This window comes from Hyperolius riggenbachi, chromosome 1 (genome assembly GCF_040937935.1).
Source record: "Hyperolius riggenbachi isolate aHypRig1 chromosome 1, aHypRig1.pri, whole genome shotgun sequence".
Lineage (NCBI taxonomy): Eukaryota > Metazoa > Chordata > Amphibia > Anura > Hyperoliidae > Hyperolius > Hyperolius riggenbachi.
In genome coordinates, this window is record NC_090646.1 from 630,896,853 (window position 1) to 630,910,665 (window position 13,813).

Here is a 13,813-nt window from a genome sequence, read left to right on the forward strand (position 1 = left end):
TTGACTCCTTATAAATAAAACCCTTTTTAAAGAAAACCTAAACTGCACATTAAAAGTCAAAATAAACATACAGAAGTCATACTTACCTCCTGTGTAGTCTACTCATCAATCTCTCTCTCCTCTCCTGTGTCCTGTTTGTCCACTGTGATCAATGGAATTCTCCGTCCTCCATTTTGAAAATGGCCATTACCCCATAACAGCTTCCTGGTCAGCACACTGTTAAACTGTAATGTCACCCACTTGAGCCATAGGGAAACATAGACATTACCGGGCACATCAGTTGTCCTCTCAGCTATAACTGACATAAACTGATATATATTGGTAGGTGAAAACTGATATATAACTGACAGCAACTGATATATTTCAGTTCTGACAAAATGTTGTCAGAACTGGGAGGGATCATTGTCAGAAGAAAATGGTGAGCTTCTGAGAGGAACTGATGGCAAGGTAACTATGTAATGTTCATTTGAAGTTACCTCATGTGTTTATTTTAAATAATGTTACTCAGTCCAGGTTCCCTTTAAGTAAAGGCGCATACACACGCCGTACTTTTTCAAATGACAGGTATGACAGACCCTCCCACGGGCCAGTGGTGTAGCTAAGGAGCTGTGGGCCCCGATGCAAGTGTTACATTGGGGCCCCCAAAGCACTCTATACATAACAATTGATATGGCGCACCAAAACCTGCCAATAGCAACTACAGTGTCAGAGGTGCAAGAAGGGGATGGGGAGCACTTTGTGAATGATTACCACTATTCAAAGTATGTATAGAAGTGATTATTATGAGCACAGGACCAATAGAGAGCTAATACTGAAGTTGAGGGAGGGCCCCTCTGGCCCAAGGGCCCTGATGCAGTCGCAACCTCTGTATACCCTGTTGCTACGCCCCTGCCACGGACAGTTGCACGTGAGTACAAGCTGCCGGCAGACTGATAAGACTGATCCGACAGCTTGTACTCATGTGCAACTGTCGGCAGAACGGAGGGTCTGACGGACCCGTCATTTGAAAAAGTAAGGCGTGTGTACGCGCATTAAAGAAGCACTCTGAATACGTTTCATATTACTTGTTTTCTCACTTTTTTTTTTTTTTTTAAGTTTCAAGTGTTTAAGTGCTGAAAAAACATTTTAAGCAGAAGAAGAAAGGCTATATCCTTACTACTTACTTGAGCTGGATAGAAATACAGATTCAGCAACATTTCAAAATATATATACGTATATATATTTTGAAATGTTGCTGAATCTGCATAATGTGTGTGTATATATATATATATATATATATATATATATATATATATATATATATATATATATATATATATATATACACACACATTATTTTTCAAGAAAATAACAGTATGCCGTATTTAAAAAAAATGACTTAATATAATAATAATACTAATAAAATTACAATATTACAGTGACTTCACAATAGTTTTATAAGCATATCCCACAATTCTCCTCTAAGAAGAAAAAAAATTATATTGCACTATTTATTGAATGTAAAGCTATACAGTGCATAAAACATGTAGCAGCTAGGGCATTTGTGTTATGGGCAGTAATAATAATAATAATAATAATAACAATAGTAATAATAATAAAAGGAATAAAAACTTCATTTTGATAACTTTGGAAAACAAAGTTTCACAAAAATGCAGGATAATTGCTCCACTGAGTTAGTGCATACAGGAAATAAAATGACCCACCTATGAAGCCAATTGTCAGGATTTTGGCTCCCTGAAGATGGAGAAATTGCAGCACAAAGACCAGAAGGAAAGCATTGTGCTTCCTATGTGCAGCCATTCCACAGCTTGTCTCAGAATAAAACCAATAACCGCTGCAGACTTTGTACAGGGAGATTGCCTGGATGATAGTGGGAGGAGTCACACCATCCTGGCAGCCTGACAGCTCCACACAATGATCACTTTTATGTGTATTCAGCACTTTGAGGGACAGACTCAAGCTGCATATACAAACATCAGCATCAGAGGTGGAAAAGTAATCACTTCTGAGCCACATTAGAGTTCTATGTATGTCATTTTTACTCGTTTACCACAGTAATCCCACAAAACAGATGTAATTATGAAGATGCTATCCGAAAACTAGAAGGTAGCAGTCTGCCTGTTAGCAGTGGACGTGGCGGTGGAGGTTTTTTGGTATGTTTTTGAGTTAAAGAGAATCTGTACTCTAACATTTCTACAGCAAATACCATACCATTCTATTCATTATGTTCTCCTGGGCCCCTCTGTGCTGTTTCTGCCACTCCCTGCTGCATTCCTGGCTTGTAATTAACAGTTTTAGGCAGTGTTTACAAACAAACTAACCAGCTTGTGATAGGCTCACATAAGCAGAGTGTGTGAGTCATACAGAGCCTGCAGGGGGCCTGCAGAGGGTGTGTATCGCTTCTATCCAATCACAAGCAGCCCTGCACATTCTACACATTCAAGCCTTAGCCCGACAGAAGGAAACAGTTTAGATCATATAACAGAGATAACACAGCCACTGTGCAATTAGGAAAGGCTGCAGTTAGACAGAGCACATTAGAACAGGCAAAGGAACTTATAGGATAGAAGAAGTAAGGCTGAAAATTTTGTTACAGAGTCTCTTGCTGAAGCCTATGACAGCTGATCACAGGTATTGGCCGGCGGGGGAAGGGAAGGAGTGGGGTATACAACAGGGGGAAAAAAAAACACAGTTTTTATTTAAAAAAAACACACACAAATAAACAAACAAACACTGGGGGGGGGGGGGGGGGGCGATCAGACCCCACCAACAGAGAAAAGGAGGGAGGAATCACTTGTGTGCTGTGTTTTGCGGCCCTGCAGCTTGGCCTTAAAGCTGCAGTGGCTAATTTAATGAAAATGTGCCTGATCTTTAGGGGAGTTTAACACAGCAGTCCTCAAGAGGTTAATGAACTAATTTTGTACTGTACAATGCAATAGGTGTGTGTGGGGGGTGGGGTCGGGGGCAAGGTCAACATTGGAGTGCAGCCAACATGGAGTTGTGCGCCAGGTGGTGCCGCTAGTAGAAGAATATTGGTTACTCAAATTACCACTATTTTACTATGCACTGCCCAGCACCCATTCTCACTTGAACTCCCTGCTGTAAATGTGCCCCCTAAGGAAGGAGAAAGGGGGGGGGGGGGGCGCTTTATAGATCCTCGCCCTGGGAGCTCTATAGCCTAGAAACTGCCCTGGTTCTGTGTATGGTTACAGTAGTATCAGTCTGATTACAGTAGACCTGTTGGAGGGCTGACTCATAAGGTAGCTTTGGGGATATTAATAAAAAGCTTAACAATTGATAAGTTTTGAGCAGCATAACATTTTCACAGTGTAAATATCAAGTCCTATTTCAAGTCAGTGTCCAATCCAGAACTTCAGTTCTCCTTTAATAAAACAGCGCAAAGAGCTTTGATGGCGTGCAAAATACCTTAACCCTTCACAGCCAATCAGATTATTGTGCAGTTTAACCAGGACAGAGACATAGACTCTGATTGGATGCAGTGAGTCAGTAGTCTTCCTGCAGTGTTCTCTACTGTCATTAGTGAGAGAGAAGTCCATGGGGTTCACTTTCTTACTTAAATTATGCGTTAGCTCTGTTTATGTTTTCCTAAAGAACACAGTTTTCGCAGGAGAACCCTGAATAATGTCACAATGAGGTAGAGGGTGACAGTGACACAAACGGAGATGAAGAGGATGACATCCAGCAACCACTGCTGATACCATGCCTGATGGTAAGAGTAGGGACGGAGATGGCCACCCCCTCCGGATTGGATGATGTGCTCCACCCATCTCAGTAACATCTGGTCTGGAGGAAGTGTCTGTGACCGCCTCATAGCTCGTAGCTTCATTGCTGATGTCTTGTAGCTGAAAAATATAAAGAGAGTCAGGCTACAATACAAGATTTTTAGTAGCCCAAAACCACTTCAGACATAAGGACGTTTTTCTGATGCTGAACCCAGGATCAGGGTTGCACTTACTGGCTGCGGGCTCTGTTTTGAATGAGATCGCGCACATGCTGCACGCGCATCTCATTCTCGGAGGGCGGAGCTCCGCCCCCTTTCCAGTCTCCGAGCGGCTATTGCTGCGGGGTTAACTTACTCTTGCTTCAACCCGGAAAGGAAGAATGGGAGTGACGTGGAATGCAAGTGGAGTGCAACGGCTGTAGGTCGGGGCCTGGGTAAGTTAACACCCCCCTGCAACCAGTGAGGGCTATTGGCAATTTCAATTATGAGTAACCCTACCCAGGATAATTGACGTAAAAATGGGTATCCTGAATAATGTAGTACATTCTACTTTATGTTGTTGTAGAGCCTTGTAGTGCAAAAAATAACCCAACATAGATACTTACCTCAGAAGCAGGAAGTCTCTAGGTAATCTAGAGGCTTCCCCTGTCCGTGTCCCCCTCCACCTCGCTGTTCTAGCCCTGGGACTTCCCGAAGCTCCTCGTCAATGACTTGCCGACTTTTGCCTGCACAGAAGCACGGAGCCAATCGAGCTTGGTTTTGTCAATGCATAGGTATGAGCCATCCTGCGCAGTGCAGCCGTACTCATTCACATACAGGAGAGCAGCCGCAGACTTCCAGGGGATCCCAGCATCCAGCAGTGGTCTGGAGGAAGTTGTGGGAAGCCTCTGGTCTATCCAGAGGCTTCCTTCAACCATGGTAAGTATCTAAATGTCACTTTAGATGCTTACTCTTTAGAAACTACAGGCTTTCTGTAAGTAACACTACATTGTTGGACTCACCTCTTATCTTCTATGACGTGCTGAATCATGCTTGCAAAGTTCTCAGCCTTGAGCTGGTCAGGAGGAATAAATGTACCGAGTCCTCTGGCCTCCACTCTGACCAAGTTCTCATACTGGTCTCCAAACAGTGGAATCCCCAAAACAGGAACTCCGTGGTACACCGCCTCATGCAAGCTATTGATGCCTCCGTGTGTCACCAGCAGACGCACTTTAGGATGTCCTGAAATGGCCAAAGCAGTTTAAATTTTTAAAAAATATCTGTTGGTCAACTCTTACTGGCAGACTCAACATATAATGATTATTATGCATTTATATAGGGTTGACATCTTCCACAGCACTTTACAGGGTACATGGTCATGTCACTAACTATTCGTCAAAGGGAATTCACAAGCTAATCCCCACCAAAGTCAAAAGCCAAAAATGTAAAGTCTCATATACTGTACAGGATAAATAAAACTATTTGAAAATGAACAATCCAGATGTGTAGTTAGACAGTTGCTCTTTTAAAAATCTAATAACTAATGAAAGTTCTCTGACACGACAAATTTGTACGTGCAAAAGGGGTCCCAGGGAAATTTGGGTGCCAGAAACAGCTGCTAGTAGTATATCCATAAAATTACAGATATTCTTCTATTGGGCACTGGTAAATTTGACTGATGTTTTACTAACGCTAAACCTAACCCTATTCTCACAAGAGCCCCCATATATCGATACCTAACCCTAACTGACCCCCCACCAATGCCTAATCCTAACCGACCCCCCACCAATGTCTAATCCTAACTGACCCCCACCATGGATGCCTAAGTCTAATTGCCCCCCACACTAATGCCTAACACTAACCGAGCCCCACCACGGATGCCTAACTGACCCCACACTCATGCCTAACCCTAACTGCCCTCCCTACGATATATGTGCCGCCTCTGACACAGGTGACCTGAGTTTGAATCTCAGCTCTGCCTGTTCAGTAAGCCAGCCTGTATTTGGTAGGAGACTTTGGGCAAGACTCCCTAACACTGCTACTACCTATAGAGCACTTCCTAGTGGCTGTAGCTTTGGCGCTTTGAGTCCGCCAAAAGAAAAGCGCAATATAAATGTTCTGTGTCTTGTCGTCTGTAAAATGTCAAAAATCTAAACAATCCTTTGCTGGCTAGACAACAAATTTAAATTAAAACTTCTGCAGAATTTATTTTTAAGCCAAATTGGTTTTATGGGTTTTTATTTTTATTTTGGGGTCTCTTAAAAAGTGCTGAAATAGATACTGGATTTTTTTTTTTGTTTATTGGCTAAACTAAACCTTTATCAAACCAAAGGTGGCCACACATGATACAAGAAAAAGTTTACATTTTACAGCAATTCTATAAAATTGGTTCTACAGAAAAATCAAAAGGTTTTTTAATTTGATCAAATGTCCAGTTTTTAATGATATAAGTTAATCAGGTGTGGCTATGTAATTTTTGAAAAAAAAAATCAGAATACTGAATGGTGTAGAAGAGATTTATAGACCTAACCAATTTTTAAAGAGTAACTGTCAGGCTGCAAAAGCTAATTTAAACCTCTATTCTCCTGTGTTAAACAGTTTAGAAGGAAACCAAAAAGGCAATACTGAAGTTAAAAATCTCTCTTACTTTGATTTTTGCTGAATAGCAAGCCTCTTTATTCCCAAGCTCCTAAGGAGGCCGGCAGGCCGCATAACAGATACTGCAAAGCATTCTGGGGCTGCTCCTTCTCCCCACTGCACTCCCTTGGTCCTCCCCTTCATTTCTCTATCCCGCCCTAAGGCTGCTTTCACAGTGAGAAGTTACAGGCTCATGTTACACCAGCTTGTATCTTGCAGCCCAGCTCAGCTCACAGCACTGAAAAATCAATGTGCTGTTCACAGGGCACATCTTAGAGTATACTGCATGAGTCCGCTTTTGTTCCTAGCCACATGGCTAATTAATATTCACTGCACACTGCACAGTAGTGTTGTCCGGATCATGAACCATTAGGATCTTTGATCCTGATCTTTTTTGTGAGTCGAATCATCAGGAAGCAAGGTAAGGGAAGATATTACATCACAATTGGCTTCATACAAGACAGACAAACATGGAACCTGCCATGAGCTGTCAGGAGCATCATTCTCCGCAAAAACTATTTAAAAATTCTGTGAAATCCAAACGTGGACAGTGAAATGCATATGTAATGTAAGTACAGCCAATATTTAGCTACTGATATATGTGTTTTTTTTTCCTCTGAGACCCTATACCTAACAGCTCCTCTTTAAATCATTTTTTTTAATCATTGGGGAAAAACTGAACATGTGTGTCATTGGTCAGATTTTTCAAATATACCGCAATTCTTAAATTAAAAATAAATATAGAAAAATGATATTGTGTATGCCACCTTTACTATAATTGCTAAGTGTAACTTTAAAATCAAATTAACACAACATCCCCTTTTCGAGATGGCCAATAAGATGCAAATAATTCCAAGTTGATGCTGGATTATGCAAATTTGTGGAGCATATAAATGGACCAAATAGCATAGTGGAGGGATTCCATTGGTCCATTTTCATGCTGTATTTGCATATAAAAGTAGCATAATCGTGCAGCAACTCAAGATAATTTGCATCTCATAGAGTAGATCATCCCTAATCCCCATATAGTGATAGAGCAATGCATTTCCAGCAGTTCTCAACTACACAGAAAACATGACTAATCACCATGATCAGTACCATATTGTTGCCTAACCATAATTTAAAAAAATTATACCATTTTGTGTATTTGTAGGAGATTAAGACTAAATGGTTTTCACCTAGCAAGTCATTCTGTGACAGCCAGTCCATAATCTTCACATTCGGAGCAATTTCCACCTCTTCCGGCCACTTGGACTTCTGATACCTCCAGATCACCTTCTGAGGTATTTTAGCCAATCCAGAGTTCATCTCCTTTAGAAATTCCACCAGAGGGACTGAAGAGAACATCGATCCCAGAGTCACTACAATGAAACCAGAATCCCCAGACTCTGATATAAAGTCTTCCACATCCTGCATGTAAGGTAATGAAAAGTTACATAAAATAGAACAACAAATAAAATGAGCATGCCATCCAGGACATAAAAAAGTTATTATTATTACAACTTACGCAGCACTTTACAGACTATATAGTCATGTCACTAACTGTTTCTCAGTCCTCAGAGGAGTGCACAATCTAATGTCCCTGCCACAATCTAATGTCCCTGCCACAAAGTCTAATATCCCTGCCATAGAATAAGACCACATTTGGGGATCCAATTAACCAGTATGTTTTTGGGGGGATGTGGGTAGGGCTGGGCAAAGGCAGAGGCTGGATAGGCTGTTGCCTCTGGGTGCAGAACTGCAAGGGTGTGGGGACAGGTGGCCCAATTTCTATTCTCCCTCCCGCTCCACAGCCCTGTCACTATATGGTGTGTGCCCTTTTCCCCCCCTCCCATCTGGAGCGCTGTGGGCACAGATTACAGTACATACTTGAATCACCTACTCCAGGCTCCAGATGCTAAAGGTCCAGGTCTTGTCTGTCTTCTCTTCTATGAGAATCAGGAAGTACAGAGAAGATGGAAGGAACAGTGCTAATACTTGGGGCACATCTAGATATCTAAACTGGGTAGGAGGTCTGTCTTATACTAGGGGCACATTTCCTATCTATACTGGTGCGGACATAATTGGGGGGGGGGGGCTCAGAATCTCTGCCTCTAGTTCTTGGGAACTTTGTCCCATCCCTGGATGTTGGAGTAAATTAGAATGCTTTGGGATACTCCACTCAGACACAGATTGTGTCCTGGCAGAGTTTCAAATCTTGGACTCTCACGCTGCAATGCAAGAGAGCTAACTACTTCACCAGTTCTGCGAGTTACTTTTTTTTTTTTGTACCAAATTTGTGCCCCTGCCCAGCAAAATGGAGGAGAGTCCATGGAAAGGCATGTGGTCAATTTGATCAGGTAATACATCAATTATTTGATTTGTCATTTGTGATCATTTCTCACTGAGGCTGCTTTCACAGTGCTTTCCATTGAAATTATGCCTCACTTCTGGTATATACATGCAAGTTGTCTCTTCTTCTGTGATGGGATGCAGTGGTTTGCGGTAACGCGACGGACTGCGTATAAGTCAAATGGGAATGACTTTAACCTTACACTGGGAAATTCTTCCTGACATTCATAGCAACAGTAGTATTTCTCTTAGATATGCAAAATGGAAGAGGGGATCAATTGGAGCAACCCATAGTAATTTTGAAGAACAGATAGGTCAAAAGGTGGTATTCACAATATTTTCCTCCCATCTGTGAAGGTGTACTTTTTACAATTTCTGTCAACCTTAAAGGATACCCGAGGTGACATGTGACATGATGTACAGTGCTAAGCACACAAATAACTATGCTGTGTTCCTGTTTTCTTTCTCTTCCTGAAAGAGTTAAATATCAGGTATGTAAGTGGCTGACTCAGGCCTCAATTCACTAAGCTTTATCAAACATTTTATCAAATGTTTGATAATTTACCTCATGGGTAAAATCTCATTTTGAATTCACTAAGGTGTTATAGATTTATTGAACTTTTTATCGATAAAACATTTGATAAATATATAACACCTCAGAGAATTAAAAATAAGATTTTACCCATGAGGTAAATTATCAAACGTTTGATAAAGTGTTTGATAAAGCTTAGTAAATTGAGGCCTCAGAGTTGACTCGGACAGGAAGTGACTACAGTGTGACCCTCACTGATAAGAAATTCCAACTATAAAACACTTGCCTAGCAGAAAATGGCTTCTGAGAGCAGGATAGAGATAAAAAGGGTCAATAGTTCACAGATTTTAGCTCTGGCATACTTCAGTGAATGTGTCAATGAGTAAAAACAATAAAACAGTTAAAACTTAAAAAGTAGATTCAAACATAAAATAAAACTGTGGAATATCTTAAAAAGTCATTTTTAGAAGAAGGAAGATAGATCCAATTGTTTATTTCATTAGTTTATTTTCGCCTCGGGTGTCCTTTAACCTAAGATGATCTGAGATGATGACTGCTTAACCTGGCAGAGGGTACTGAGAAAGCCAGGAACAATCCTTTGGCACAAACTTGCTAATTTTATTTATATTCTGTGTTGGGGGATTTAAATGTTGAATGAATGAGGGCACTTTGTGATTAGGTAAAAGGATGCATTCACTATTTCTTTGGTAATCGGTACAGCCGAGATCAGAATCAGAATCATTTATTTCGCCAAGTATGTTTGCACTTACAAGGAATTTGTCTTGGCAGTTGCTTAACAAACACAAACAAAAACAATACAAGGACAGACAGTGTGTATATTACAAGTCAAGGACATTATGCAAGTATAGTGGCAGTAAGCAATGTGAGAATTGTTCATGTTTAGTTCTGTGCTGATTACTTTCAGGTCCTAGCAGCTCTAGCGGGGTTCAGCATTAAGTATGGCTACCGCCTGTGGAAAAAAGCTGTTCCTGTGTCCAGAGGTTTTAGTTGCGATTGACCGGAATCTTACTCCTGAAGGCATGCGCTGGAAGATGGAGTGTGCAGGGTGAGAGGGGTCAGAGGCAATTTTGTTTGCTCTCTTTCTGCACCTGCTAGCGTAAAGATCCTGCAGGGAAGGTACCGTATTTTTCAGCATATAAGACGCTCCGGCATATAAGACGCACCTTGGTTTAGAGGGCAAAAATAAAGAGAAAATAAAATAAACTAAACCTAGGTGCGTCTACACTGCAGGGGCGTCTTATGGACCTTTTACCCCCTAAAACTACCTCTATGCTACTATATCTACACTACACTAATCCCTGCTGCCCTAACAACTAAGCTACACAGCAATATAATACACTACACTACACTACACTACCACAACACATTAAAGAGGAACTGTAACGGCAAAACGTCCCCTGGGGGGTACTCACCTCGGGTGGGGGAAGCCTCCGGATCCTAATGAGGCTTCCCACGCCGTCCTCCATCCCTCGGGGGTCTCGCTGCAGCCCTCCGTACAGACGTGACGTAATATTTACCTTCCTGGCGCCTCCTGCGCAGGCGCTCTGACGGCTGTCGGCTCCGAAGTAGGCGGAAATACCCGATCGCCGTCGGGTCCGCTGTACTGCGCAGGCGCAAGTCTCCGGCGCCTGCGCAGTAGAGCGGACCCGACGGAGATCGGGTATTTCCGTCTATTTCCGAGCCGAAAGCAGCCACAGCGCCCCCGCTGGAGCCAGCAAAGGTAAATATTGAATCTACAGTCGGGTCTGTCGCCGGCTGTTCGGAGGGCTGCAGCTAAACCCCCGTGGGACAGAGGACGGCGTGGGAAGCCTCATTAGGATCCGGAGGCTTCCCCCACCCGAGGTGAGTACCCCCCAGGGGATCTTTTTGAAGTTACAGAGTCTTTTTAATACACTTCACTACACTATGCTACGCTACACTGCACTAACACAACACACCACTGCAATACCCTTCACTACACTTCACTGCACTAACACAACATACCACTGCAATACCATTCACTACACTACACTACACACTGCATTGACACAACACACAACTTCACTACACTACACTGTACTATACTAACACTAAGCTGCACTACAATGACACATCAATACTACACCTGTTCCTGCTGCCATGCTCTTCTTCCCCTCGCTTCAGCCACGATCCTCTTCACCTTCTCAGGCGCAGTTCACGGATGCCACCTCCGCCGCCAGGTCCTTTGCTCCTGTGAAAGGGGAAAAAGAAAAGCATTAGTGGCATTGTCCCCCTCTCCTGCCGCGATCCGCTCAGTGCTGCCACTCACCGAAAGCCGCCGCCCCCTCTGCCGCTACACGCCGGGTGTTCCATCCTCCCGTCCTCCTACTTCCTGTTTACATCATGTGCAGTCACGTCATGCGTAACCCGAGCGCAACGCGGCTGCGGTTACGCATGACGTGGCTGCACGTGATGTAATCAGAAAGTAGGAGGACAGCAGGATGGAACACCCGGCGCGTATCGGCAGAGGGGGCGACGGCGGTTTTCCGTGAGTGGCTGAGCGGATTGCGGCAGGAGAGGGGGACAATGCCACTAATGCTTTTATTTTTCCCCCTTCACAGGAGCGAAGGACCTGGCGGCGGAGGTGGCATCCGAGAACTGCGCCTGAGGAGGTGAAGAGGATCGCGGCTGAAGCGAGGGGAAGAGGAGCATGGCGGCAAGATGGGAAAGCGCTTCCCTGCGCCCTCTGCAACTTTTTTTTTTTTTTTTTTTTTTTTTTGTGTGCATTTGGCATATAAGACGCACCCAATTCCCCCCCCCCCCCCCCCCCCGTTTTGGGGAAGAAAAAGTGCGTCTTATATGCAGAAAATTACAGCCAATTATCCTTTCCGCTGTTCGGATGATGCTCTGCAGCCTCCTTTTTTCTAATGCTGAGCAGGACCCGAACCATACAGTCATAGATGATGTCATGGTGGATTCGATGATTACAGTGTAGAACTGCAGCATTGGATTTTTAGGTAGGCCAAACTTTTTCAGCTGCCGTAGATGGTACAACCTCTGCTGCGCTTTCACGAAGGTGTCACAGTAAGTATCTAACTTTTTTGTTTACAAACCTTATGCGTGTACTAGGTGATTGAAAACAGTTCTTAGATCTCTTTTTACCTCAGATGTGCTCTGATGGCCTTATGCAGGGCGGGAGGGAAACAGATAAAGGGAAAACTTAGAACTGTCAAAACACTTTACCAGTTATTGAATAATACTTACTTGTGAAAGTGGTTTCGCAGGTTTAGCCAATAATCCTCCAAGATACTGAACGTGAGGGAGAAGTGGACGAGCAAACTCAAGGGTGAAATCTATATTGTACAGCCAGAGCTCAGCCTTCAAGTGTAGATCAGGTATGTTTGGTCTGGATTCAGCTGGGAAATGTTCTTTAATGACCTCATCAAATATAGAATCAAGTATTGTCCTAATAATTAACGAAGGAAATAACATCAGCAGGTTCTTCACACGTCCAAAGAAATCCATCTGGTCAGTGAGTTGTGTCTGGAATAATGGAACGTAGGACAGGGGAGTCGGCATTCCTAAACAGTCAGCATTGGCGAAAATCCCAGGAAAGAATGCAATGAATGGGAGTCCCAGCTTCTCAGAGACCAGATAAGTGCAGGGGTTGAAGGCATCTAGAATAGCGATATCATAATGTTCCTCCTTTAAAAAATTTAATATCTCTGATTGGTGTAACGTTGTATTACAATGATTTGCCAGCAACCGAAAGAATTGCATGATGGAGCTGATTGCACGCCTGAAAAGAAGGATGTAACTAATAGTTATACAAATGTAAAATATATTTTTTGTTTCAAGTAAAAGTCAAGTCAAAGCACAGTTTATAATATGTACATTTAATGGAAAATTTGGTTAATTTATCATTTATAAAATAAAGCCAATATCAAGTCTAAGTCAACTGATTGGAGTAGAGGATTTTCACTTACCTAGGGCTTCCTCCAGCCTCCTGTAGTCCATATGCTTCCTCAATGTCTTTCTGGTTTCCTCTTTTGTGCCACTGTGAAGTCTGTGATGCAGCTGGGTTGCAGGCCACTGCGCATGCGCTGTTCAGGGCTGCTTACATCAGGGCACCCATGGCCGCGAGCACTCTGGGCAAGCACAGTTACAGTCTTAATGAACTGTGCATGCACAGGACGCTCCCAGCGGGAGTGCAAGTGCATGGTGCGTGTGACCTGCAACCCAGCTGCCCGCCACTTCCATGTGTATCACAGCCTCGCATGCGTCCAATGGTACGCGTTCCATGACTCAGTACCGCGTGCGAAGCTGTGATACGGATACGCGTTCCACGACTCAGTACCGCGTGCGAAGGTGTGATACGCATATGCGTTCCACGACTCAGTACCACGTGTGAGGCTGTGATATGTATAGAAGCGACGGGCAGCTGGGTAAATAACCCACATATACCAAAAAATGCCCTCAGTCTCTGCATGCAGGGGCGTCTCTAGCCATTTTGTCACTCCAGGCGAGAAATCCTGTGCCCCCCCCCCTCCCCCGTGATTGCCCCCCAGCCCCATACCCCCCACCCCTGTGGTGAACACCACCCCCAAGACCCC

The 13,813-nt window shown here is 43.4% G+C and overlaps 2 protein-coding genes across 2 annotated transcripts in view; both read right to left on the reverse strand.

Annotated features, from left to right (window-relative positions):
* LOC137529577 (UDP-glucuronosyltransferase 3A1-like) overlaps positions 1-2,162 on the reverse strand; it is a 30,820-nt gene extending 28,658 nt beyond the window's left edge. The window contains exon 1 of the mRNA XM_068251238.1: positions 1,704-2,162. Within this exon, the coding sequence (XP_068107339.1) occupies positions 1,704-2,016 (313 nt within the window). The 5' untranslated portion in view covers positions 2,017-2,162. The remainder of the gene's footprint in view (positions 1-1,703) is intronic.
* Positions 2,163-3,143: 981 nt separating this feature from the next.
* Positions 3,144-12,996, reverse strand: LOC137559987 (UDP-glucuronosyltransferase 3A1-like). The gene is made up of 4 exons (XM_068271845.1): positions 12,465-12,996; positions 7,537-7,768; positions 4,744-4,963; positions 3,144-3,863 (listed from the first exon to the last, which is right to left on the reverse strand). The coding sequence occupies exons 1-4, from the start codon at positions 12,978-12,980 to the stop codon at positions 3,587-3,589; spliced, it is 1,245 nt and encodes a 414-aa protein (XP_068127946.1). The 5' UTR covers positions 12,981-12,996; the 3' UTR covers positions 3,144-3,586.
* Positions 12,997-13,813: the final 817 nt, after the last annotated feature.

Bases quoted from the DNA above. Each gene is read 5' to 3' on its own strand.
- LOC137559987 (XM_068271845.1), bottom strand. From the start codon at position 12,980: ATGCAATTCTTTCGGTTGCTGGCAAATCATTGTAATACAACGTTACAC. The intron at 7,769-12,464 runs GTAAGTATTATT...CCTTACATGCAG, and splicing joins CTGCGAAACCACTTTCACAA to GATGTGGAAGACTTTATATC. The intron at 4,964-7,536 runs GTGAAAACCATT...TGGCCATTTCAG, and splicing joins GTCACAGAATGACTTGCTAG to GACATCCTAAAGTGCGTCTG.